Source organism: Pelodiscus sinensis, chromosome 1 (genome assembly GCF_052426305.1).
Source record: "Pelodiscus sinensis isolate ZL-2025 chromosome 1, ASM5242630v1, whole genome shotgun sequence".
Taxonomy (NCBI): Eukaryota; Metazoa; Chordata; order Testudines; family Trionychidae; genus Pelodiscus; species Pelodiscus sinensis.
In genome coordinates, this window is record NC_143052.1 from 346,646,956 (window position 1) to 346,671,553 (window position 24,598).

At 43.0% G+C, this 24,598-nt stretch overlaps 1 protein-coding gene and 1 long non-coding RNA gene across 3 annotated transcripts in view; one reads left to right on the forward strand and one right to left on the reverse strand.

The window, feature by feature from the left end:
• The first annotated feature begins 1,593 nt into the window (after nucleotides 1–1,593).
• LOC106732314 (disintegrin and metalloproteinase domain-containing protein 20-like) overlaps nucleotides 1,594–24,598 on the forward strand; it is a 104,419-nt gene continuing 81,414 nt past the window's right edge. Inside the window, exons 1-8 of one of the 2 annotated variants that reach the window (XM_025186920.3) lie at nucleotides 1,594–1,730; nucleotides 3,131–3,213; nucleotides 4,149–4,227; nucleotides 5,944–6,008; nucleotides 10,023–10,101; nucleotides 14,095–14,171; nucleotides 14,948–15,155; nucleotides 19,588–19,659. In XM_025186920.3, coding sequence (XP_025042705.3) covers nucleotides 10,024–10,101; nucleotides 14,095–14,171; nucleotides 14,948–15,155; nucleotides 19,588–19,659 — 435 coding nt within the window. In that variant the 5' untranslated portion in view covers nucleotides 1,594–1,730; nucleotides 3,131–3,213; nucleotides 4,149–4,227; nucleotides 5,944–6,008; nucleotide 10,023. The remainder of the gene's footprint in view (nucleotides 1,731–3,130; nucleotides 3,214–4,148; nucleotides 4,228–5,943; nucleotides 6,009–10,022; nucleotides 10,102–14,094; nucleotides 14,172–14,947; nucleotides 15,156–19,587; nucleotides 19,660–24,598) is intronic. The other variant, XM_025186913.3, reaches the window with a different exon arrangement.
• LOC102455888 (uncharacterized) lies at nucleotides 8,138–23,956 on the reverse strand. Its single transcript, XR_016348576.1, has 3 exons — nucleotides 23,735–23,956; nucleotides 15,261–15,698; nucleotides 8,138–11,278 (listed from the first exon to the last, which is right to left on the reverse strand). It is a non-coding gene; the product is annotated as an uncharacterized LOC102455888 (long non-coding RNA).

Here is a 24,598-nt window from a genome sequence, read left to right on the forward strand (position 1 = left end):
TTTTACACAGAAATAACTTGTGATTTCCAGAAGTCCCATCACCTACTAATTTCATTGGATGACCGTTCCAGGGGCCGCTCACTGTCCGCACAGCGAATTTCCAAAATAATTGTTTTTTGCATTATGCACTGCTACAAATTAAGGCTTGTTCCAATTCCACGAACCATAATGGCCCATTCTGCTAGGGCAATGGCCTCCTCAGCAGCTTTCCTCAAGGGGGTTCCCATAAAAGACATTTGCCAAGTGACCACCTGGTTGTCCAGCTACACTTTTGCAAAACACTACATGCTACAAAACATTCTCATGACAGATGCAGTAGTAGCCACTGCAGTACTTTCCTCAGCAGTAACTTATTGACACCAAACCCGCCGCCTTTAGTCTGGCTACTGCTATGGAGTCACCCACAGTGGAGCACCCATGGGGACACTACCCGAAGAAGAAGTTACTCACTCTGCGCAGTAATGATGGTTCTTTGAGGTGTGTGTCCCTGTGGGAGCTCCATAACCCGCCCTCCTCCCCTCTTCAGAGTCTGTTGTTCATGTCTTCCTGGCTTCAACGATCAGGAGGAACTGGTAGAGCCAGACCGTGCGACTGGAAACGGTGCAAAAAAACCGCAAGATGGCCACCACGCATGCGTGGTCTGACAGACAATGGCTAAAAGATCTCCGCTCTGTGGTGCCAGGACAAGCCCGACACCCACAGTGGAGCACCTACGGGGGCACACACCTTGAAGAACCATTGTCACTGCACAGGGTGAGTAACTTCTTCTTCTGCCACCATGAGTCTGGTCAAACCCTTTCTTTCATTCAGTGACTTTCAGCCCAAGAGTTTCAGAGACCATGAGATGTAGTAAGAAGAGAGTGGAACAGGCAGGGAAGGGACGGGGCAGGTACTGAGGCAGCTGGCAGGGAAGAGGCGGGGCTAGTACTGAGGCAGTTAACAGGGAAGGGGCGAGGCTAGTACTGAGGTAGCTGGCAGGGAAGGGACGGGGCTGGTACTAAGGTAGCTGGCAGGGAAGGGACGGGGCTGGTACTAAGGTAGCTGGCAGGGAAGGGACGGGGCTGTACTAAAGTAGCTGGCAGGGAAGGGACGGGGCTGGTACTAAGGTAGCTGGCAGGGAAGAGGCAGGACTGGTACTGAGCTGGCAGGGAAGGGGTGGGGCTGTCACTGAGGCAGGGAGGGGTGGGGCTGGCACTGAGGTCACAGAAGCAGAGTGGGTGGCGCTGCTATTGAGGCAGTTGGTAGGGATGGATGAGGGTGGGACTGGCACTGAGGCAGCAGTGGGGGGAAAAGCAGGGCTGCCACTACAATAACAGGACCCAAGACGGTGGGGCTGGCACTAAGACAGCTGAAAGGGAAAGAAAGGGAAGGGGCTATCACTGAGGTAATAGGAGCCAAGTAGGCGGGGCTGGCAGTGAGGTAATAGGAGCAGAGTGGGCAGGGCTGGCGGTGAGGTAATAAAAGCAGAGTGGGCGGGGCTAGCAGTGAGGTAATAGGAGCAGAGTGGGCAGGGCTGGCGGTGAGGTAATAAAAGCAGAGTGGGCGGGGCTAGCAGTGAGGTAATAGGAGCAGAGTGGAGCAGGGAGGGGTAGGGGTTGGGCTGGCACTAGGGCAGTAGAGCGGAGAGGGAAGGAGATGCTGTCTCAGCACATGCTTGGTGGGTGTCTGTGAAGATCCGTGGGGGATGGGGATGCAAATCTGTGCTCTGCTCCTGCTGCTGCTGAGCCCAGGTGAGGCAGGGAATGAGTCGGACAGGGATGCCATAAGGAGGAGGTGATGGGGCCATACTTGCAAGACAGAGGTCTTGCAGGGAAGGGAGAGTCAAGGAGCAGAGGAAGGCTGTGAAGGAAAACAGGGCCAGAATGGAAGGAAGAGCAGGACTGGGATACATGAAGGGGAGCAGGGGCTTGAGGGAAGGGGGAGAATGGAGTCTTGGGGGCAGCAGGGAGCCCTGTAGGACAAATCAGGGGAGTAGGAAATTTGTGAAGCTGGAGCAGGGCCCACAGAGGGGAGATTCAGGAAGTGCCAGAGTGGGCCTGGTAGCAGTTTCTGCTAAAAGCAGGTTAGGGCCCAGAATCAGGGCTGAGACAGGAAAGGGCTATGGCCCTGAGGGCTCATAGGGCCAAACTGAGAAGGGGGGCAAAGAGCCTTTTGGGGGCAAGGTAAAAGGGAACACAGACCATTAAGGCGTAGGATCAAAGAATGGGAAGAAAGGGGTCTGAGGTGGGGGTGATGAGCTGTGAAGTGTTTGAACCTGGAGCAGGGTACCCTGAGCAATGTTCCTTCTAATCTTTTCTGTCCATATGCAGAATAAATTTTACGTGTGAATGTGCACCACCACTGAAACAAAAAACCTAGCTGTGAGTGCTCTGCCAATCAGCTGGTGGCGTTAGAATCTCTCCTGAGCATAGCTTCCAGGGAACACTGTGGCCCTGAGCACCAGTTGGAAAGGGGAAAGCTGCCGCAGGGAGAGGGCTGGTTGGAAAGCAGCTGATGTGATCTCTTACGAGGCTAGTGCTTGACTGGTGTGTGAGAGTGGGGCTGCCTCCTGAGAGTTGTGGGGCAGGCTGGGACTTTGCTTCTGCTCTTGGTCAGCTCAGATTGCATGGGAAAGGGAAAGCGTTGCCTTTCCCTGAAGGAAGGGCCAATGTAGCATTGCAGGGGGAAGGGAAGAGGGGCAGTGACGCTGGAAGCAAGGCCTGCTGGGTGGGATTCAGAGAGAGGCAGCACAGAGAATGAGGAATCGGGCCCACTGAATTTTGGGGAGGAAAAGAAGGATTTTTTTGTAGGGAAAGAGACAGAACAGGAAGGGAAAGCAGTGGAGAGCAAATCTGTGTGATAAAACAAGGTTGGGAACAGCCTTCTGGAGAAATTAACTTGAGTTAGGAAAGAAAATGCAGGGACTAGTAATGCTCTTCTCTCTGTCCAAGCTCCTCAAATGGTTTATAAATTGTATTGAATTCAGACTTTATCCCTCTCATTTCCCCTTGAATTATTCCTCCTAACATTGCATAGTGTGACTTTTGTATAAAATTATTTGCAGTGTTAGTTTGATAGAAGACTATATCCCAATTATTATGAACTCTTAAGTATTTTGTTTTGTCTTGTTTGTAACTATTTGTCTTTCTAGGACTATCAGAGACCTCAACATTTTCTTATTTTGAAATAATAGTGCCAAGAAAGCTAGAACCAAGAGATGGCATTGGCAACAAGGTAATACTGTTCTTTTAGAAAATTTCAATTGTGATGCTGCATCAAACCAATGTTCCATTAATCTTATCTTTGACAATGGACAGTATCAAATACTTCGGTGGACAGTGTAACACCTCTATAAAAAAGTGTGCAGTAGAGAAAGTGTCTTTCTAATTCTGAGTAATTAATGGTTTTGGTCTGTTCTGAAGCACAGGAGTTGGTATGTTTAATGTGGAACACGGTGGGCATGAATAGCTAAATCATCTGACAATGGGGAAAACATATTTTTTCTTGAAGGATCCAAGAATTTAGGAGACATTAATATGGAATCGAAGCCCTACATAATGATTAATGTATTTATTGTCACAATGCTCCTGTGAGGTAGGAAAGTACTTTTATTCCATTTTACAAATGGGGAACTGAGGCCCCAAGTTCACACAAATCTTGGGTCTTCATGGTAGAGTAGGGAATTGAACCCAGCTCTTTCACTAGTGTTCTAACCACTCAGCTATCCTTCCAATAACTATTCTAGGGAAAATGCCAAGACCCAGCACAGAGCGGGTATGTCTACACAGCAGTGTTATTTCAGAATAACTGTTATTCCAAAATAACATAGTCTGCATCTACACTACAAGCAGTTACTTTAACATAATGTCAAAATAATGGTGAGCTGGAGAACTTCTTACTCCAACTCCTGTAACCCTCGTTTTATGAGAAGTAAAGGAAGTCGGAGGAAGAGTGCTCTAACTTGGACTTCATGCTGTGTAGACAGCCCCCAAAACCAAAATAAGCTATTTAGACTGTTATGCAATTGACATAGCTGAAGTTGCATACCTAGGGCTGTGCAGATAAGCCCTAGAATGGCCTAGGCATACCACAAGCAGGAAATGACTGAACTTGGTGAGCTGGAAAGTACCATTATGACTGATTATTCCTGTCTGTAACCTTTTTGGTAGGGGGGAAGCTTTAAGAAGTAGGTCTGGCATTCTCCTGGAGTACTGGGATTTTAAGTTCATTCTCTATGTCATCTGAAAGGTATTTTTGCTTGATAAGTCATATTCTACATATATATTTCATTATAATTTCGGGAGTCTTATTACCTGTGCTCATGTCATATTGGGAATATGCTACAAGACTTTTTATGACCATTATGTGGTAAAAGTTCAGAAGAATCCTAAGTTCCTATGACTTCTATCATGAATAAGAGAAGCAAATATGGGGTTAAAAATTGTCCCCATAATTCTGAAAAGTAGAGGAAGAAAAACACCAAAATATGCCAACCACTTCCAGCGAGATTTAAACTTTCTATTGTTCACTCCTGTGGTGGAAATACCCTCCCAATGTTTCCACCTGGAATGATATGACTCCATCCCATGCCCAATTCTAATGTTGTGACTAAATGCTGCAACATAGTCCTTAAGATAAAACTGGAATGGGTTACCTAGGGAAGTAGTGGAGTCTCCATCCCTAGAGGTGTTTAAGTCTCGGCTTGACAAAGCCCTGGCCGGGTTGATTTAGATGGGATTGATTTAGATGGGATTGGTCCTGCCTAGAGCAGGGGGCTGGACTTGATGACCTTCTGAGATCTCTTCCAGTTCTATGATTCTGTGATAAGGGGATGGGTTGATGAGAGAATATGATCTTGGTAACTAATTGACCATTCATTTTCAGTGGGAAATATGTCAATGGAGGAATGATAGGAGTTACTATAGAGAATTTCTGGGTGTCTGGCTGGTGAGTCTTGCCCACATGCTCAGGGTTTAGCTGATCGCCATATTTGGGGTCGGGAAGGAATTTTCCTCTAGGGTAGATTGGCAGAGACCCTGGAGGTTTTTCGCCTTCCTCTATAGCATGGGGCACAGATCACAGCTGGAGGACTCTCTGCATCTTTGGACCTTCAAAGTATTTGAAGGCTTCAATATCGGAGATATAGGTGAGAGGATTATTCTAAGAGGGGTGGGTGAGATTCTGTGGCCTGCACTGTGCAGGGGGTCAGACTAGATGATCATAATGGTCCCTTCTGACCTTAAAGTCTATGAATCTATGACTAAAATAGTAACGTACAGTGACAGTTGTAAAGCTGTTTAGATGTTTAAATAAGCAGATAGGCACCTAAACACTTAAAAAATCTGGCCCTTTCCCAATATATTTTGAAACATACCTCTTCTGAAAATGCTTGCATCTTCACACATTTATTCAGGATCAATTTGAGATTGCAAAGTAATGTGATAAAGGTTTTAGTGTCAGCATTTAGGTTCTCTTTACACTAAGGGCATTTTCTATATATTTCTCTCTGCCTCCTCCCCCAATTAGGCTGCACTTAAGCCTAATGTTAACCAGGCTTCCAGAACCATAGCCTGTTTTTCATATTGTGGGTTAAACTTGCTCTGGGATAGCTCCCATGATGCCACTGGACTTCTGGCTGCTTAGGACATGACTTACGAAATCCCTGTTCTCCCTCAGTTAGTCCCACCCCATTGTCAAATGATCCTTAAGTTAAATACTGTTGTGACCATGGAAAGTCAATTTATACTAAGGATTCCAATACTGCTAACAGTGATCCAGATGAACCAATGTTACTGCTTCAGAAAATATTCAGAAAACTTCTCTAGTGCAGAAGGTACTTTTAACACAATCAGAGGAAATATAGAGGATACATTTTTCATAAAATGGAATACAGAATAGGGATTGTTTAATATGAGTTTTAGGATACCATTAAGGGTTTTTTTAATTATTATTTGAATGCTCTAGGAGGAGGTGTCTTATCTTATTAGAGCAGAAGGAAAAGACTATATTATTCACCTGTTACAAAAGAAGTAAGTGACTGCTTTGGTTGAAACCTTTAATCTGCTCTATTTATAGATAAATAGGTGTGTGTGTGGCTTTGTAATAAAGCCATGAAGACTCAATCTAGATGTGGAAAAATAACTGTAATGGTAAAATATGAGGAAAGGGACTTAAGGAATACTGCTTATATGGGAAACAGTTAGAGGAGTAATAATTATGGAGAGACAAGTGTCTCCATATTTTAAAGTTAAAATTACATTTCTATTTTATAAACTTGATTTTTTACATACTTTCTAACTTTGCCAAGAACAAACCAATCCACATGAAACTCTACACATGTATAATCTGCCAGAAAAGATCTTTCAGGAAATTTTGAAACACATTGGGGAATCAATAAAAGACAATGAAAATTAAAAAAAGAATGCAAGTAAAATGGGGAATATGGACAAAATCAGAAATACAAACGTACAAAATGAGTTACACCTAGTAAGGGACATATAAGGAAATTTAATTTTATAAATGCATTGGAAGCAAGAAAAACATTACCTAGAGAACTGATCTTAAATCAAGAAGATGAAATTCAATAAAGACAAGAACAAAGTACTATAATTAGAAAGGGAAAATTGATTGCTCAACTACAAAATCAGGAATAACTGGATAGGCAGTATTGGAAAGGAACAGTGCAATGTTTTTAAAAAAAGGCTAATATCATTCAGTATGTATGAACAAGAGTATCATGTTTAAGGTACGGGAGATATTTTTCTATCTCTAGTTGGCACAGGTGAGGCCTCAGAGTACTATGTCCAGTTCTGCGCTCCATATTTAGGAAAGATGAGGACAAATTGGAGAGAATATGGAGAACGATAAAATTGATAAAAGGTGTAGAAAACATGATGGGTGAGGAAAGGTTAAAAACGGTAGGCATGTTTGATTTTGAGAGAAGACTGAGTGGGTACCCAATAAGGGTATAAGCCGCGTTATTTTGGAATAACTGATGTTATTTTGAAATAGTGCACATCTACACAGCAAGCCATTATTTCAAAATAAAGCTGAGATGGAGGACTTCTTACTCCGAATCCTGTAATCCTCATTTCATGAGGAGTAAAGGAAGTCAAAGGAAGAGTGTTCTTCCTGCTACATAGACAGTGCCAAAAGCCGAATTAAGCTGTTTTGACTTCAGCTATGCAAGGGTATGTCTACACGAGCCCCCTAGTTCGAACTAGGGTGGCTAATGTAGGCATTCGAACTTGCAAATGAAGCCCGGGATTTAAATATCCCGGGCTTCATTTGCATGTTCCCGGGTGGGCGTCATTTTTAAATCCCCTTAGTTCAAACTGACCGCCCGCGGCTACGTGCGGCAGTCTAAAGTTAATCCGAACTAAGCCCTTAGTTCGGATTAACTGTTACACCTCGTGGAAATGAGGTGTAACAGTTAATCCGAACTAAGGACTTAGTTCGGATTAACTTCTGAATGCTGTGTGTAGCCGCGGGCAGTCAGTTTGAACTAAGGGGATTTAAAAATGGCGCCCACCCGGGAACGTGCAAATGAAGCCCAGGATATTTAAATCCCGGGTGTGGCGGGGCCGCCCTGCCACTCCCGGAGCCTGCCGCAACCCGGGCTCGCCCCGATCGCCGAGAGGCGCGGTTCGGGCCGGCCAGCATGCGCCGCCCGGGAAAGCGGCGTCTGTCCAGCCCCGCGCGGACACTGACGTCACCCCCGTGCCAGGGGCACGCGGCGCGCACAGAGGACACGGGGGGAGACGTCATCCCCCTGCGTCGGGCGGGAGATTTAAAACCCCTGGCCGCCCGTCCAGGAAGGGGGGGCGAGCAGGGAGACCAGAAGACCCACGAAGGACCGTGGGAGACTGGATACTGGCGACCCTGGGTGAGGTAAAACCCAGGGGGCCAGCGAGGAAGGACAATGGACTTGGGGGAGAGGGAGAAGTGACCCAGGGCGGGGCCGCGGAACCCGAGAGCGGGGGAGTTTAGGGTTCGCAGACCCCCCCCGTTAGTAGCTAGGATGAGCGTCCTGGCTTTAGGGCCCTGGGTCGGGGTCCGGAGTGAGGGCGGGCCTGGACCCCCTCCCTCTCACCCTTTCCCAAAGGGGTGGTCATTGGGGCCACGGCCGTGCTATTCGGGCGAGGTATAGTGCGGCGGGCTTAGCAGGATTAAAAGCCTTTAATTAGTAAAGCTAGCGCGCCCGGTGTCGACCCGGTAAGGAAGGGGGAAGCCCCCCGCCCTTTTCCCCCTTTCCCCGGGGCGGGTGCGTAACACCGGGCTTCATTTGCAAGTTCGAATACCTACATTAGCCACCCTAGTTCGAACTAAGGGGCTAGTGTAGACATACCCCAATTGACGTAGCTGAAGTTATTTATTTTAATTGAGTTTTGCCCTGCAGTGTAGATGTGCCCTAATAGTCCTCAAGTATGTTAAGGGGTGTTATAAAGAAGACCGTGATCAGTTGCCCTGCATGTCTGCTAAAGGTAGGACAAGAAATAATATGCAGAAAGGGAGATTTAGTTTAGCTACTAGAATCAACATTCTAACTTTAATAATAGTCAAGCTCTGGGATAAGTTTTCAAGGGATTTTGTAGATTCCCTGTCATTGGAAGGTTTTGGCAGGGATGGTGTAGGTTTACTTGGTCCTATCTCAGTGCAGGGGACTCAGCAAGATGTCCTCTTGAGGTTCCTTCCAGACTTACATTTCTATTATTTAAATGAATATGTTTCAGAGAGATGAGAATTCCAAGAGCAAGACATTCCTCTTTGAGGTGATGAATGCATATCAGCACTTTTAGGAGGTATGTTTCCTAGTGCTGCTGGGCTGTGTGAACCTCCTAGAAAGCAAGGCCCGTAAATCCACATAAAGGCTCCCTCCTGGAGCTGATGTTCTGAGCTAAGGTTAGAAAATGTCACACAATGTCATATTGTCTTGGTTTCACTTTTTGGCACATAGCTGTAGATGTGGGCATCTTCACTCTGTGCCTGGAGAGAAGTTCTTCATTTATTTGACTGAAAATCTCCTGTCAGCTACATAATCTTTCTGGGTTTGTCATGGTGGGTACTGTTGTGTTTGTGAGAGAAAGAGCTTTCAAATGGTAGTCAACTTGACTAATTTCTAATTACATTATGTGATCTTTGCATTGTGTACATTCTGTTCACATGATTTTCTTCACTACTGCAATGGCTAGTAATATTTTGTAATGAAATATTTTTAGAACACAGCTCTATGGCAAGAAATGAATTATACACCAAAGTCACATCTGCAGAATATATTGTCCTGACAAAAATCATAGAACATAGAACACTAAAACTGGAAGGGACCTCAAGAGATCATCAAGTTCAGTCTCCTGCTCTCACAGCAAGACCAAGCACAGTCTAGAATCTAGATTATCCCTGATAGATCTCCATCTAACTTGCTCTTAAATATCTCCAGTGACTGAGATTCTGTAACTTTCCTAGGCAATTTATTTCAGTGTTTAACCACCCTGACAGTAAGGAAGTTTTTCCTAATGTCCAACCTAAACCTTCCTTGCTGCAGTTTAAGCCCGTTGCTTCTTGTCCTATCATCATCATTCCTTCCCCCCCTCCTGTGACACCCTTTTAGACACCTGAAAACCTCTATCATGTCCCGTCTGTCTTCTCTCTTCCAAGCTAAACAAGCCCAATTCCTTCAGCCTTCCCTCATAGCTCATGTTTTCTAGGCCTTTAATCATTCTTGTTGCTCTTCTCTGGACCTTCTCCAATTTCTCCATAACTTTCTTGAAATGTGGTGCCCAGAACTGGACCCAATACTCTAACTGAGGCCTAATCATGGCAGAGTTGAGTGAGAGAATGACTTCTCGTGTCTTGCTCACAACACTCTGAAATATTTAGTTGTGTAAATCCTATTTATTTCAGTGGGAGCTAGGTACCTGAATACCTTCATATGATCTGGTCTTTAGATCATATGTAACCTACAGTTCATATACATCAAGACTGCATGCAGCAGGGTCTTTGTTTTTGGATTTCTAATTTTCGATTTTTGTAATCATTATTTTCAGAATGTTCATAGCTCCACATTTCCCAGTTATTACTTACAATCAGAAGGGAGACTTGATAACAGATTATCCATATATACAGGTAAGTGTGCGACATGTACTTTAAAAGGTACAATACTGAGTACAATTAAGCTGCTGTGCTCTAAAAACTGAATATATAAAAGTGGCAACATCAAGAGCAAATGTGTGGGAAGCTATTGGATTATAAGTTGTGGGTTTATTCTGTGTATTGAGACAACTGTGGGCTGAAGACTGGCATTTATATCCTTAAATATTAGTGGCAACCCAAATAAAATACTTTTAATTAATTAGCCAAATTCTAAATGAAGGAAGGGATAACATGCAGAAAATGGGCAAAAACACTGAAAAGTTTAAAATGCTTTTTTAAAAAAAGTTTAAAAACCTTATTTGTCCTTCCAACTCTCTCCTCATTTCCATTTTCCCTCCCTGTTGGTGAGCAGAGTTCTTCTACTCTGACTAGCTGCAAAATGCTTTTGATTTAAAATTAAAGCCTATGACTTTCAGATGCTGGGGCTCTACGATGCTTGGTTTTGCTATGGACTGAACTTGATGATATCTCAAGATCCCTTTGGGTACATCTACACAGCAGACATAAAGTCGAATTAAGCTATACAACTTCTGCTATGTCAATTGCGTAGCTTAAGTCGGGATAGCCTAACTCAACTTTTGTCACTGTCTACACAGCAGGAAATCGAAGGAAGAACACTCTTCCTTCAACTTCCCTTACTCCTTGTAAAATGAGGGTTACAGAAGTCAGAGTAAGAAATCTCTCAGCTCGACATTATTCGAAATAGTGGCTTGCAGCGTAGACTCATTCTTTGTTATTTCAGAATAATGTCAGTTATTCTGAAATAACACTGCTGTGTAGACGTACTATTTCAGACCTATGATTCTATGACAAGGGGATGGATGAGTGCCCCATTCTGTTCGTTCCCTCTGAAGCACCCCACATTGACCACTATTAGGAGATAGAATAGGGGGCTAGTCGAACCATTGGTATGACCCAATATGGCCATTCTTGTGTTCCTACATTCTTACATTCAAATGTTAGGGAATTTTTTTCCAATACATAATAAATGTACACAGAAATGTATAGTTAGGGCAAGGACATAAGAGATGCTGAGTGGTAGCATGAAGTGGAGTTGATAAGTGTAATAGTGGGAAGGGCCCAGACTTTTTCCTCTTGAAGTCACTGGCCAAACTCCTGTTGCTCTCACTGAGAGGAGGATTGATTGTGCCTGAAGAAAGGAAATCAGAGAAAGACATTTTAAAAAACACTTTCAATAAAATTCTCACGTACAGACAACCCCCCACCTGAAATGAATTCTTTCCAGTAACCATGCTACACAACCACATCATAAGCATCCAGGAACCCAGCCCTGCAGCCAGCTGCGGTGCCAACTCTGCCCTCATATCTATACAAGTGAATTCATCACTGGAGCCAACAACATAAGCCACCAAAATAACTGCACATCCAGTAATTTGATCTATGCCATCAAATGCCAGCAGTGCCCCATTGCCATGTATTTTGGACAAACTGGACAGTCCCTATGGGAAAGAATCAATGGACACAAATCAGAAATACATAAAGGGAACATACAGAAACCTGTTGGGGAACACTTCAATCTACCTAATCATGGTTTAAAAGATCTTCAAGTGGCTGTCTTGTCACAAACCAGTTCCACTAGCCAAATACACAGAGATGCATTGGAATTACAATTAATTTACAAATTCAATTCTTTTCTCTAAAGTCCTGCAATGCCAAGATTCACCCTGTAAGGGGCTTTAGGCTTTTGTGGTGACCCCAACCAATCAGACATAATGGGGTAATGAGCATATGGAAACTCAGCTACTCTGCTCTTATTTACCTCTTCCACTGAATAATGAGAAAAGAGATTTATGCAAGTTAGACAGAAGCAGATCTGTAATTTCCTGAAATGTGTATTTTGATACAATCACTGGAATTGTATATTAAGTTTGAATTAATTAGTGGTAACAACAGATGTTCTGTCTCAAGGTGGGTGTCAGCATATCCATGGAATATTGGGGAGGTAACCCTGCTGTATGTGAGCTTAGTTTTTTTTTTATAAGTGAGAAATGTAATGAATTAGGCCTACGTGTGTACAGCTTATGAGTTCTGCTATTTTATATGATCTATACCCTACTATACTTTACATATTGCAGTAGTCTAAATAGGTCCCAATTATTATGTACAAATACATGAATAGGAAACTTCAGTCCTGCTTGACAATATTTTGTATAAAATCCCCATGTGTGACAATTTGATGCTCCCTTCAATGACAATTCATTTAAGTAGTCCCTGTGGCACCTTAGCCATTGCCTACACTAGTGTCCACGCTATCAAGCCCTTTATTTCGAAATAATGGGCCACTTATTTCTAAAATTTGTTCTCCTGCTTTCCTTGGGGAATAACACTAATTTCGAAATAGTTATTTCAAAATAGCAATAGTGTGGAAGCTATTTCGAAATAACTACTCCCTACAGTAATTCAAACTAATTATTCCCTAGTGCTTGCTGGGGCTCTAAGTCTAGTGCGTCCATATTAATGGAGCCTGCCTCAGACTAATTTCGTGGCTTTCCCATAGTGGGGACACGCTTTCAATTTTGTAAAATTGGGAGTTAAGTCAAATTTAGTTATTTCAAAATAATTTCCTAATGTGGATCTGCCCTTGGATACTAACAAATATATAAGATTATGAGCTTTCCTGGGTAAAGCACATTTCATCAGATGAGTTTACCAACAAAAGCTCATGATCCCATATATTTGTTAGTCTTAAGATGCCAGAGAACTACCTGCTACTTTTAAAGTTACAGTCTAACATGGCTATCCCTCTGAGAAATTAATTTAATTAATCTGAAAAAGGAAGAATGGTTTATTTTCTTAAGAGATTTGTGAATTCTTCTGATCAAGGACCTGTTGCAAGTGAATGGAGCCAGATAATACTTTAACTTTTACACAGTTGTCTTTTCAAGTTAAAAAAATATTATTATTCTGGAGGAGGGCTGCCTCCAGCATTAGGGAAATTGGGAACAAGCAATAGTCTGGTCATGAAAGATCTGAGAAAGAATATATAAAAATAAATCTCTGCATTTTAACTTTTCTGTTTCTTGCCAGCATTCCTATAGATCAGCCTTGTGACAGGTGGTATCATATTTTAATATAAATCAGTACTTTTTTCTAACCCAAGTTTAGAATACTATTAAACTAGTACAAGTTTAAGCAAATGTATATAGTTTGGGTGTTAAACTGAAGCTGCTTCACCCTCCTCCTCTACCTTCTCTGGACTGCACTAAATGAGAAAAATGAATGTAATTTCCATCATTCGTTGACACTAAGGCTGCAGAAGTGTGACCAGTAAGATAGCTAGGAATTCATTGTGTGAACGGTGCAATATAGGAGGAACTCCCTTTTGAAGCTCACTCAGTTTCAGCTGCATTGTCTGCACAGTTAATGTGATTAAAAAGCAGCAAAACTAGTTTTTTGCTATGAAAGTCAACAGATCTAACTCTGGAACAGATCTGCTGAGTGGAAAAGTATTATTTATAAAAAGTCACTTTTCATCTTAGAAACACAATTTGAGAGCAGATGCAAAATAATATAGTTCTTGTGTTGCATTAGTTTAATTTTCATAGAATCATAGAATCATAGGGCTGGAAGAGACCTCAAGAAGTCATCGAGTCCAGCCCCCTGCCCAAAACAGGACCAATCCCAACAAAATCAATCCATCTGGGGCTTTGTCAAGACGGGACTTAAAAACCTCTAGGGATGGAGATTCTATCACCTCCCTAGGTAACCCATTCCTGTGCTTCACCACCTTCCTAATGAAATAGTTTTTCCTAATATCCAACCTAGACCTCCCCCACTGTAACTTAAGACCATTGCTCCTTGTTCTGCCATCTGTCACCACTGAGAACAGCCTCTCTCCATCCTCTTTGTAACCTCCCTTCAGGAAGTTTATGTAGCTAATATCTGTTATCCTATGTAACTAGAATTAATAGTAAATAAGAAAACCTTATTTTTTTCACTTTGCAGGATGAATGCTACTACTCTGGATATGTGGAGGGTATCCCAGAATCTGTAGCAGTTCTCAGCACCTGCTCTGGACTCTGGTAATGTCAGCCTCTCAATCTGTTAGATTGTAAACAATGTAAAATATATTCTTCTGAAATGGAAATAGAGATTTGCCATAACAGAATCATTTGGTTACTGTCACCTTTTCCTAATGCAGATTTCATGCAAACTAGTTCATAAGGGTCATTTCATAGGGCTAGAATCAAAAGTTTGTGATCTTATTTTCTTTATTTTATAAATTATAAAAGAATGTAGTGCAGCAATGACTGATCTGGGGCATGGGGGTCACTTGGCATTCTTCAAGTGACTCCTAATTCTTGCCTTTCCAGAGTTGCTGAGTTACCAAGAACATTTGTATTAGATTGTGAATTGAAAATGTTGCTTGCTAATAGCACTTTTCTTTCAGGAGGGAAGTGAGGAAGTTTTGATATTGCAAAATTGTATAATTCTATTGTATAGTATTGTATAATTGTATTGGGGTGGGGAATCTAAGACCTGGGGGGCGCTCTGATGCAGCCCCCAACTTGCCTGGATCTAATCCCTGAGGCTTGGGGATCCCCCCCAGTATTGGGGAGCCCATGTTGGTGAGGGGTAGCTTTTTTTGTTTCTCACTTGTGTGCAGCCCCCAATTTATTTTTCTGTGGGTCGGTGGCCCTGGACCCAAAAAAGGTTTCCCTGCCCTGGTATAATCCATCAAAAATAATTGAGATAAAAAAATTCCTGACCATCTCTAATCTTTTATGTAGATATTTTAAGCAGTTTTTAAGTTTCAGTTCTGAGTCCCTTAATTACATTTCAATTTTGCAATTCTCAGGGGACATTTGATGGTTTACGATTTAAACTATGAAATTGAACCTGTTAAATCTTCTTCTACATTTCAACACATTATTTATCGAACGATGGCTGAAGAAGATTCACCTGGTCGATGTGGAGTAATTGATGTAGATATCAAAGACCAAGCAGCTGAAAACAGAGAACATCAAATACCTGAATTTCAAACTGAGAGACAGCTTGCTATAGGTGTAAGTGTTCTCAATAGATTCACGAAGAGTAAATGGTTATTACGTAGAACATATTAAGCTGTGAATGTTAGGGCCATCTTTAAAAATTGTTACAAATGAGCTTACCAGTGCTGAAAATTCACTTTGTATTCAGGTAAACAAAATAATTCTGTTCTTCCATAGTTTGTCCATTTACAATTCTGGAACCTAAAACCATTTCTGACATTGTGAAGAAAGCAGTTTGTCAAAATCATGTAATCTATGTTAAAGCTGTGTGCCTAAATCCCCCAGTTCTTCTTCGAGTGGTCCCTGTGGGAGCTCTTGAGTGGAGCATGGTGTCCGGCTTGTCCCAGTGCTGCAGTTCAGAGGCTTTGCATGGCTGTGTTTTGCGCTGTTTGCACCCTTTGATCTTCGCACCCAACCGGCTCCCTGCTCAGTTCCTCTCAACCATCCTTGACCACAGATGGAGCTCCGATTCTCTCAGCATTCTTTCAGTCTCCTCCGGGGAGCTGTAGATAATTGTAAATAGTTATCCTCTCCTTCCTTTAACTGTTCTTCTCTTATCTAAACAAAACAAGAAGAAGAAAGAAACTTGTTAACACTTTGATAAAACCGTGGCTTCCCGCTGTCAGTGACTAATGGCTTTAGCCTCAGGGGGTTAAACTGACAACACCATTAACAGAAGACAAGTTTAACTCAGTCATGCCTGGATCCCCAGGTTTCAAAAACTGTTCGCTATGCGGGGAGTCCATGCCAGCCTCAGATGGGCATTCAGTGTGTATACGCTGCCTAGGGGAAACCCATATTCCCCAAAAATGCGGGCACTGCTCTAAAATGACAGCCATTCCCGCTGAGACAGAGAAATGAGCCTCAAATTGTTACTATTCAACAGGCGCTGGACCCCAATATAATGGTTACAGGACAACTTGGGGGGACCCAAAAACAAAGGGTCTCCTCCCCTGAGCTGACTGCACATAAAAGAAAGAAAACTTCCCCTGCGAGATCGCTCCCGCCTGAGAGGACCGCAGGGAATAAGCTAGGGTCCTCTGGCTCTGTCCCATGACCCTCAGTGCCTGGGTTGGGGGCAAAAACAAAGAAGATCATGGCGTCCGAACGATCCTCTTCAGCACCGAAAGCAGCCTGGGTACCAACAAGCGACGTCCGCATTTCAAAGGCGCCGGCACCACTCCATTCAACCCCGCAGGCAACGCTGGAGCAACAGCGACCCTCATGGGCAGGATCGGCACCAAAAGGAACTCTCCCTGCATCGGCGAGTGAGCCAACTCTGTTGTCGGCACCGCGGAGTAGTCCCACAGTGCAAACAACCCCAGCACCGACAAAAACAGTGGTGCCGCAACTGATTCAAACACCAGCACTGGAGAAGGAGCCGGAGACGGCACCGACCCAACCAAAGGCACCAATGAAAGCAGCTGCAAGAACACTGAGACAGGGGACTACTCACTTCCCATCTCCAAGGTTTTCACCGGGACCTTCCCCTTCTCCTCCAATGTACCGATTGCCTTTGCAGCATGCCTACTGGCAGCACAGCCCAAGATAGCAGTTCTACCACAGACGCTATTCTCCATGTGGACACTCTTGCTATAGTGACTATAGGCACCGATCCTACAGGTGGTCACCACACTATCAGTTATTCTCTATATGCCAGCTACGATAGGTGACATACCAGCTGTAGATCATCCAGGTATTCGCCACCCCATCCATCAGATCGACATTATGATCACCACCACAACTCCCCGTATTCTTCATGTTCGCACTTCCACCAGCGTGCACATCAACAACCCTCATGCGCTGACCTGTCACCTGTGAGGCATATGCTGCCACAACAAAACCATAGTCGCCAGCTGACCTCTCCAATACACAGTCCGGGCGCCACAACACAGCGCTCTGAGCTGGAAGACGGCCAATTGTTGGAAGCGGAGAACCAGCAGACTGAAAACCCAATTCCTGACTGTTCATCCTCTTCACCTGATGAGGCGGTCTTCCCAGCAGACATATCTCCGCCGGATGACTTCAGACAGTTCCAGGACCTCTTCAAGCAAGTGGCCCAGTCCCAGGAAATCCAGCTAACAGAAGTGCAAACGAAACAGTATCGACTACTAAAAAATCTGCACCAAAGGCAGAATGCAAAAGTTGCCGTCCCTATTGATGAAGCCATCATGGAAGCGGCAGAGATCATCTGGCAGACACCAGAGTTGGTGTCACTGACCTGCAGGAGAACGGACAAGAAATATTTTGTCCCTTCCAAGAATCTTGAGTTCCTGTTTATCCATCCACAGCTGAACTCCTTGGTGGTAGATGCGGCACAACAGCAAGCCAAAACACCACAGTATAAGGCAACATCAGATGTCAAAAAGCTAGACATATTCGGTAGAAAAGTATATTCCTCTGCAACCCTGCTCCTACTCATGGCTAATTATGCTGCCTTGTTATGTAATCACAACTTTGCTAACTATGAGAAGATAGCACAGCTCCTTCAATACCTGCCAGAAACTAAGCGCCCCCTCTAATAGACCCTTGTGCAAGAGGGTTTTGTGGCAGCATGAGTAAGTTTGCAAATCTCGTTGGATGTGGCGGACACAGCAGCCCACATGCAACTATTGATGGGCAGTTGACCTTTGCCCACCCCTTGACCAAGATATTGCTTAAGGGAATAACAAACCTTAAGCCCTGCCGAAGACCCGTACCTCCTGCTTGGAGCTTGGACTTGGTGCTGGACATGTTGATGTACCCACCATTCGAGCTGCTATCCACAATATCGTTATCTATGCTCAACATGAAGGTGGTATTCCTACTGGCAATCACATCCGCCCGTAGGGTTAGTGAATTGGTGGTACTAATGGCAATGCCACTGTTCACGGTTTTCAACAGGAACTCGGTCACGTTGTGCACTCATCCAGCCTTCATCCCTAAAGTCACTTCACAATTTCATGTCAACTAACCCATCATTTTACCTGTCTTTTATCCAAAACCACATGCCTCTACTCGAGACTTGTTGTTCCATACCTTCGATGTACGTCGAGCTATAGCATTTTATAGAGACAGAACACGGACCTGGCACAAAACTGACTGCCTAATAGTATCCAATTTCCTCACCATAATTACTTACCTTGGTCACAAATCATTAGTCAGCTTCTTCAGTTCCTACTCTCTGAAGTTCCTGCATCACCGAACCTATCTCCTATTGCATTTGTGGCAGTGATTTTGGGATCTTGTGGTCCAAGAAGTATATTTTCTCATAAGCTATGAAGTGTTGAAATGTCCACTTACGAACCACATATCTTGTCCCTTAGTGTGTCCATCAGCATTTACTTCTCTTCTCTTCTCTTCTCTTCTCTTCTCTTCTCTTCTCTTCTCTTCTCTTCTCTTCTCTTCTCTTCTCTTCTCTTCTCTTCTCTTCTCTTCTTTCATTCAGCAGAAAGGAATGTATAGCACATTCCAAGTAAGTCACAGCAGTTGTTCTCTCCTCATCCATACCCACTATATGGTGCAGAGCCATAGCTAAACAAAAGGAACCATCAAAACTCCCCTGTTTACCTACTCAAGAGTTCACTTGGAAACTCATTTATATACTAAATCTCATTGCTTAGCTCTTTTGTCTCACTGTCAGGGAGGGTTTAATTCCTCTGAGCTTTCAAACACTGAATCTTATCAGAGATCCAGGAGTCTGAACACACTGATCACAATAATAAAAATACATGTATTGTCTGCCCCCAAATGGGGGAAAGGGAAGTAAAACTGAGGAAAATAGGGGTCATAACATTTCTAGAAAGAAATTAACAGATGGAAATAGATCTGGGGCTCTTGTCTCCAGCAGAGGCGGATCAACTCAGGGTGCCTTTTCAGTGATAGTTCACCAGTTGTGATGAGGTGGAAATGTATAAAATTCCATGACTGTTAGACTTCATGAGATCCCAGTGCTGGACAGAGAACAAGCAGTTCACAGCTTCTTAAAGCTTTCACTGACTTCACTGCAATCAAGTGTTGAAGGAAAAAAAGAGGTGAGATGCTCGTTCATACCCAGCAACAGCCCTGGGACTAAAAGAGCTACTTCTTTCTTTGACTGAATAAAAGTCTCTGGGATTGGGTGTCATATAGCAAGAAACAGCAGATGGTTTTGGTTCCCCCGCAGAAAAATTTGAACAGCCACTGCTCTAGGGAAGCCCTAGAGCAAAGAAAAATGATTCCATTTTATAGTGGTACATACCCAGCACTGTCAGTTTCATGCAGTTCTAATCAAATGTATAGTTGTAGGTGCCATAAAAATAGTATTTGGCATAATCATATTGAATTATATTTCTGCTAGATATTTTCATGGGGTAAATGACATAATATAGGAGATTACGGATCAGTGCTGTATTTCTATGACTCTTCATACAGGTAAAACATCAGAATTTACATTACATAACCCTGCTTTACATATCTTCACTTCCAGAAAGATGAACTTAACACTCAGTACACATCTTCCAGATACTTAGAATGTTATTTTATAGCAGACAAAGCTAAGGTAAGTCTAATCAAATTACAGTAATATTGCTTCTAACTGTCAGATGGCACATTTTAACTATTTTATAGCAATCCGTCTGCATTTAAGTCTCCCAGTAAAAATGTATATGAAACATTGAAGTTTGATTTATAGTTCAGGATATGAAGCATTCTTCTTAGTCATTGGTTAGAAATTTAAATATACCCTTCAGTTGATGAGCACTCACTTATATCCATTAAAATGTAATTGTCACTGGTTATAGTTAAATCTATTCAGCCTGTGTGAAAATGGTGCTGTTTAAGGTTGGATTAATCTGCTTTGAGATTAACTGCGGGGTCTCAAAGAATGCCTAGAAGAATATGCACTGAAATAAACTCAATAAACTCTCCTATTTGGATATCAGCATTCCACCAGGACGTCTTTTATTTATAGTGTAGATTCTGCTTAATAGTAATTTTGATTAATAGCAACTTCAGGTTAAAGGCAACATCTTCCCAGGAGTCAGTCCTGTCCCATTAACAACGATGTTTCTAGGATTCATATATTGCCCACAGGCATGCAGCTTATTACCAACTTTTTTTGTTTGTCTTTTTAGAGGAGATGTTCTACCTGTAATCAGATTTCTGGCTCTGAGCATGTGCAGCTGAGTGCTAGTGCTATATGCTGTGACTTAATAATGTATGGGCCTATCCCCCCAAAAATGTAGGTCCTGTAGGCCCTATGTGAGCCTGGTATTATATGCTATTTCCATATAGTTGCAAGCCATGGAAGAGCTGGTTTTGTTTTGAGCGGTACGGTGATTGCTGGATACAGATAGTCTGTGAGTCAGTGAAGGGCATTTCAGCAGCAGTTTTTGAACTTCAGAAGGCAATGGTGATAGTTTTGTTGGGGAGCACATTTGTAGCAGAATTTAGATTCTTAATGCTTGCTACATGTTCTGCTTCTCTTTTACTTGGCAAACATCCAGTTGTTCATCTGACTTGCCTGGTTTGTTATGCAGCAGTTCATCTGAACTTTTTCCTAAGCTGGATAAGTGTCTTTTCCTAAGAGATCTAGGTGCTTGCCTTGGTTCAGCAGAAGTGAAAGGGTCTGTCAAGAACATGGAAGCATATATTTTCTGCCCATGAAAAGAGAAAAAGAGAGTAAGAATCTCCCTTTTCCCTTTTAGTGTTGTACATCACAACAAGGCCAAAGTTTGATATTTTTATCATCTCCATCAGACTCTTACTCCATCTTTATACACATGCCTGTTCAGATACCCGTGCTATACTCATATCCAGATGAAAGATGATGATGGAGAATGTAATCCAAGGGTTTGGATGGGGGTCCAAGCCCCTGTCCCAATCCATTTCAGACACCCTTCTTAAGCAACCAACTTTATTCAGGAATGCATTCCAGGACAAAAATCTCCAGGATACTCTCAGGAAAGTTTCGCAACTTCCCAAACAAAAGACAATGTCTTTTGTACTATCTTTCATGGTAATCACCCCTTTCCCACTGACCACTTACAGTTGCATGCATACACAGGTCATGCCCTCTGCACCAAACTTCCTCCAATCATTAACACTCAGGTCATGCCCTCTGCACCAAATCCCCTCCAATCATTATCTACTCCCTCACATTCCCTTCTCAGGCCTTACAACAGATTCATACCAGTAAAACAGGTTTATACCAGTTTCACCTATCCCCTTCCTGTTGCAACCTGTGACCAAGCACGTACCTCTTTACAAAGACCAAGTTTGACATCCAGGTCACACAGAGGTCATACTGACAACAAATTAATTTTATCCTTCAATGACAATTTGATTTATTTTTAATTGGAACTGCTTTTGTAGTGTGGGGGTAGTCAGACCATGGCCTATTATAAGTATTCATTCATAACATTATTTCAGACCAGAGAAACCTTGGAAGATATTAATCTGTTGAATGACCTAGAGTGGAAGAGAGAGCAACTTTAATCCATCTTGGTCAGGGAGGAAGAAAGAAGACCAGGAAAAAGATGTGACTTCCATGCTCAGTTGAAGCCAAACTCATACCCCTGAACGTAATCCCTCTGTAACAATAATTGTATTGGTCATTGTCTGAACGTCCCTTCTATTTATTCTGCAATTTCAACATTACAGAAATAATAGAGTTGATCATTGCCACTTGCCAGGCTATAGCTGCAGTTCCTGCTGTCTTGCTTCTTCCTCTCCAGCTATCTCACAGGCTCATTCCTGAGCAACTCTTTGGAATATGGCTCCAGGCCCATTCTGCTGCGTGTCCTGGTCTGGTGCCAGTTCCTGCTCCAGAGTCTTTTCTGAGGTCTTTTTCTGCTATTCCATCCCTTCTGTCGATGGGCTGTCTTCTGGTGATGTCCCTCTTTTCTCTTCCTTCAGTCAGAAAATCATCATACCATCCCTGTTAGGAAGCCTGTCACTGTGAGCTCTATACTCAGGATGGAGGTTAGCAGCAGTGCAAACTCTTTGTCGCAGAGGCTAGTAGTCAGGGAGTTCTAGGATTTGCCATTGTCATTCTTGGCCCGCCAATAGATAGTTTTGAGGTGATTATTGTGCTCCCTGCACTAGACAGCAATCTGACTGATCCCTACTCCATCAGACTTTTTGAGATCTTCACATGTAAGTTCAGGTTTCTGATGCTTCTTCCCAAATCATGGGTCTTGCTTTCCTCAACCAGAACTCTGGCAAGCATCGTGTGTTTGGCTCAGTTTGGCTGAGTTCAGTAAAAAATGGAATAGTTCACATGGAAAGAAAAATGTAATGCTGACCATTGTATATGAACTGGTAGGTAGTTACAACTGCATGGAGACTAGTGAAAAGTAAGTAAATAGAAACCCTGGGAATTATGGGATGGTATTGGAAGGATAACTAACACACCCACTCAGTTAGACATGCTTTAGCTCCATGATCATTACAAAATTGGCAAGTAGCAAATACACCTTAAAGTGAAACATGTGCTTTTACCCATACCCTAGGTATGAAATAGACCATAGGTTCACAGGACATATTAACTATTTTGTGTTTGGATAGTAGGAGTTTTGGGGCTAAAACACATGTTAGAATATGGTTAGTCTGCAACACAGACATACATTTGGGAACAAAGAATGTCTCTAGCAGTTTTAGAGACTGTACTCTTGAAAACAGGGATGATGGTGGATAAGCCACTGAATATGAACTCCTAATGTAATGCTCTATCTAAATGAGTTAATAAAGTTCTTCCGTGTATAAACATGGCAATATTGAGTCAGAGTAAGAAGATGGTATTACTTCTGTATATAGTATTGGTAAAACCATTATTGAAACATTAAGTCCAATTCTGATATCCACACTTCTAAAAGGATGTTGCAAAATTCATGAGGATTCAGTAAATACCCACAAAGATTGAATTCTCAAAACCTGTTTTCCAGGGAGAGACTTAAGAAGTTAAATTTGTTCAGATTACCAAAAATAAAAATAAAAGATTGAGACATGACTTGAAAACATTCTGAGATGATGGAAGAGGATCTCTGAAAGTAGAGGCTCTTTAGTTTGACAAAGATATAACAAGACCCAGTGTCTGAAAATTAACCATGTGAACAATTTACAAAGGGACATGGTGGATTTACCATCACTAAGTTTTAAAACGAAGATTGGAAGACTTGATAAAATATATACAGTACTTTAGTCCAAGCTGAACATGAGATCCCATCATGGTGCTGCAGTCAAAAAGGCTAATGGGGACCTTAGATATGGAAATGGGAATCTTGAGTAGTAGTGGAGAGGTTTCTTAGCCACTTTGTTGGACACTAGTTCAACCACTACTGGAATATTGAGTCCAGTTCTGGTGTCCACAACACAAGAATGATGAACTGGACAATGTTCAGAGACTAGTCACAAGAACAATTAAAGGATTAGAAAACTTGCCTTATAATGATAGACTCAAGGAGCTCAATCTACTCAGTTTAGCAAAGAAAAGCTTAAAGGGTGTTTGATCAATTGATAAGTACCTACAGGGACAACATTTATTTGATAATTAACTGACTCTTCAGTCTAGATCCAAGGATAAAAATCCTGATAGAGTACTTTCAGAGAAATAAAATCACAGGACTATAACTTACTTCTGTGAGCAGTGTCCCGATGGGTGCTCCACTTTAGATGTCTGTGTCTTCCTGCACCACAGGTCAGAGATTTCCAGTATCAGTGCTTGGTCAGGGTGTGTATGCATAGTAAGTCTCTTGTGGTGCTGTTGGCACCTCATATGCATGAACCCATTCAGTTCCTTCTCAACTGTCCTTGGCTGAAGACGGAGCTCAGTGGCAATGCTGACTCTTCCTTCTTCTCTCTCTAGAAATATTTTGATTGGATGTACGTGTGTTAGGGATGTAATAGTGAATCGATTAACTGATAAACAAAAGCTTATAGTTTAATGCTATAGACTACACGCAGTTCCCTCCCCCACCCCCGCCAGTAATTTTTTTAGCAGGCTGGCCAGCAGCCCAGCTCAGTCTTGGCTCAAGCTGGGTCCGGGACCTACCCCTGCTGCGGCTCTGCATTTAAAGTGTATTAGGAGCCAGGCAGGCAGGCAGGGTCCAGGAGCTTGTGCCTGGGTCCAGCTTGTGCCGGGTCCAGGAGCTCTGCTCCCCTCCAAGAGAGGGGTTGCTGCCACCCTACGCTGCTGCCTCTGTATCAGAGGCAGCAGCACAGGGCGACAGGCAGCCAGTCTGTGAGAGGAGCTGTTTTTTAAAAGTGCTACATGCTCCTGGCAGGGCGGAGGAAACTTCATGTGTTTCCCCTGCCCCCAAATCCTAATTGGCCTGGGGGTGAGGGAGTGGTAGAGTGTGCCGGATGCAGCCCGCGGAGGCCCTTTTGTAGGCAAATATGCCCTGATGTAGGCAAATATGTCTGAATCCTACTTAATGGAAAGATGTTTCATGAAATGTGCTACTGTTGAAAACTATCACATGGAATTAGTTTCTGTTTGG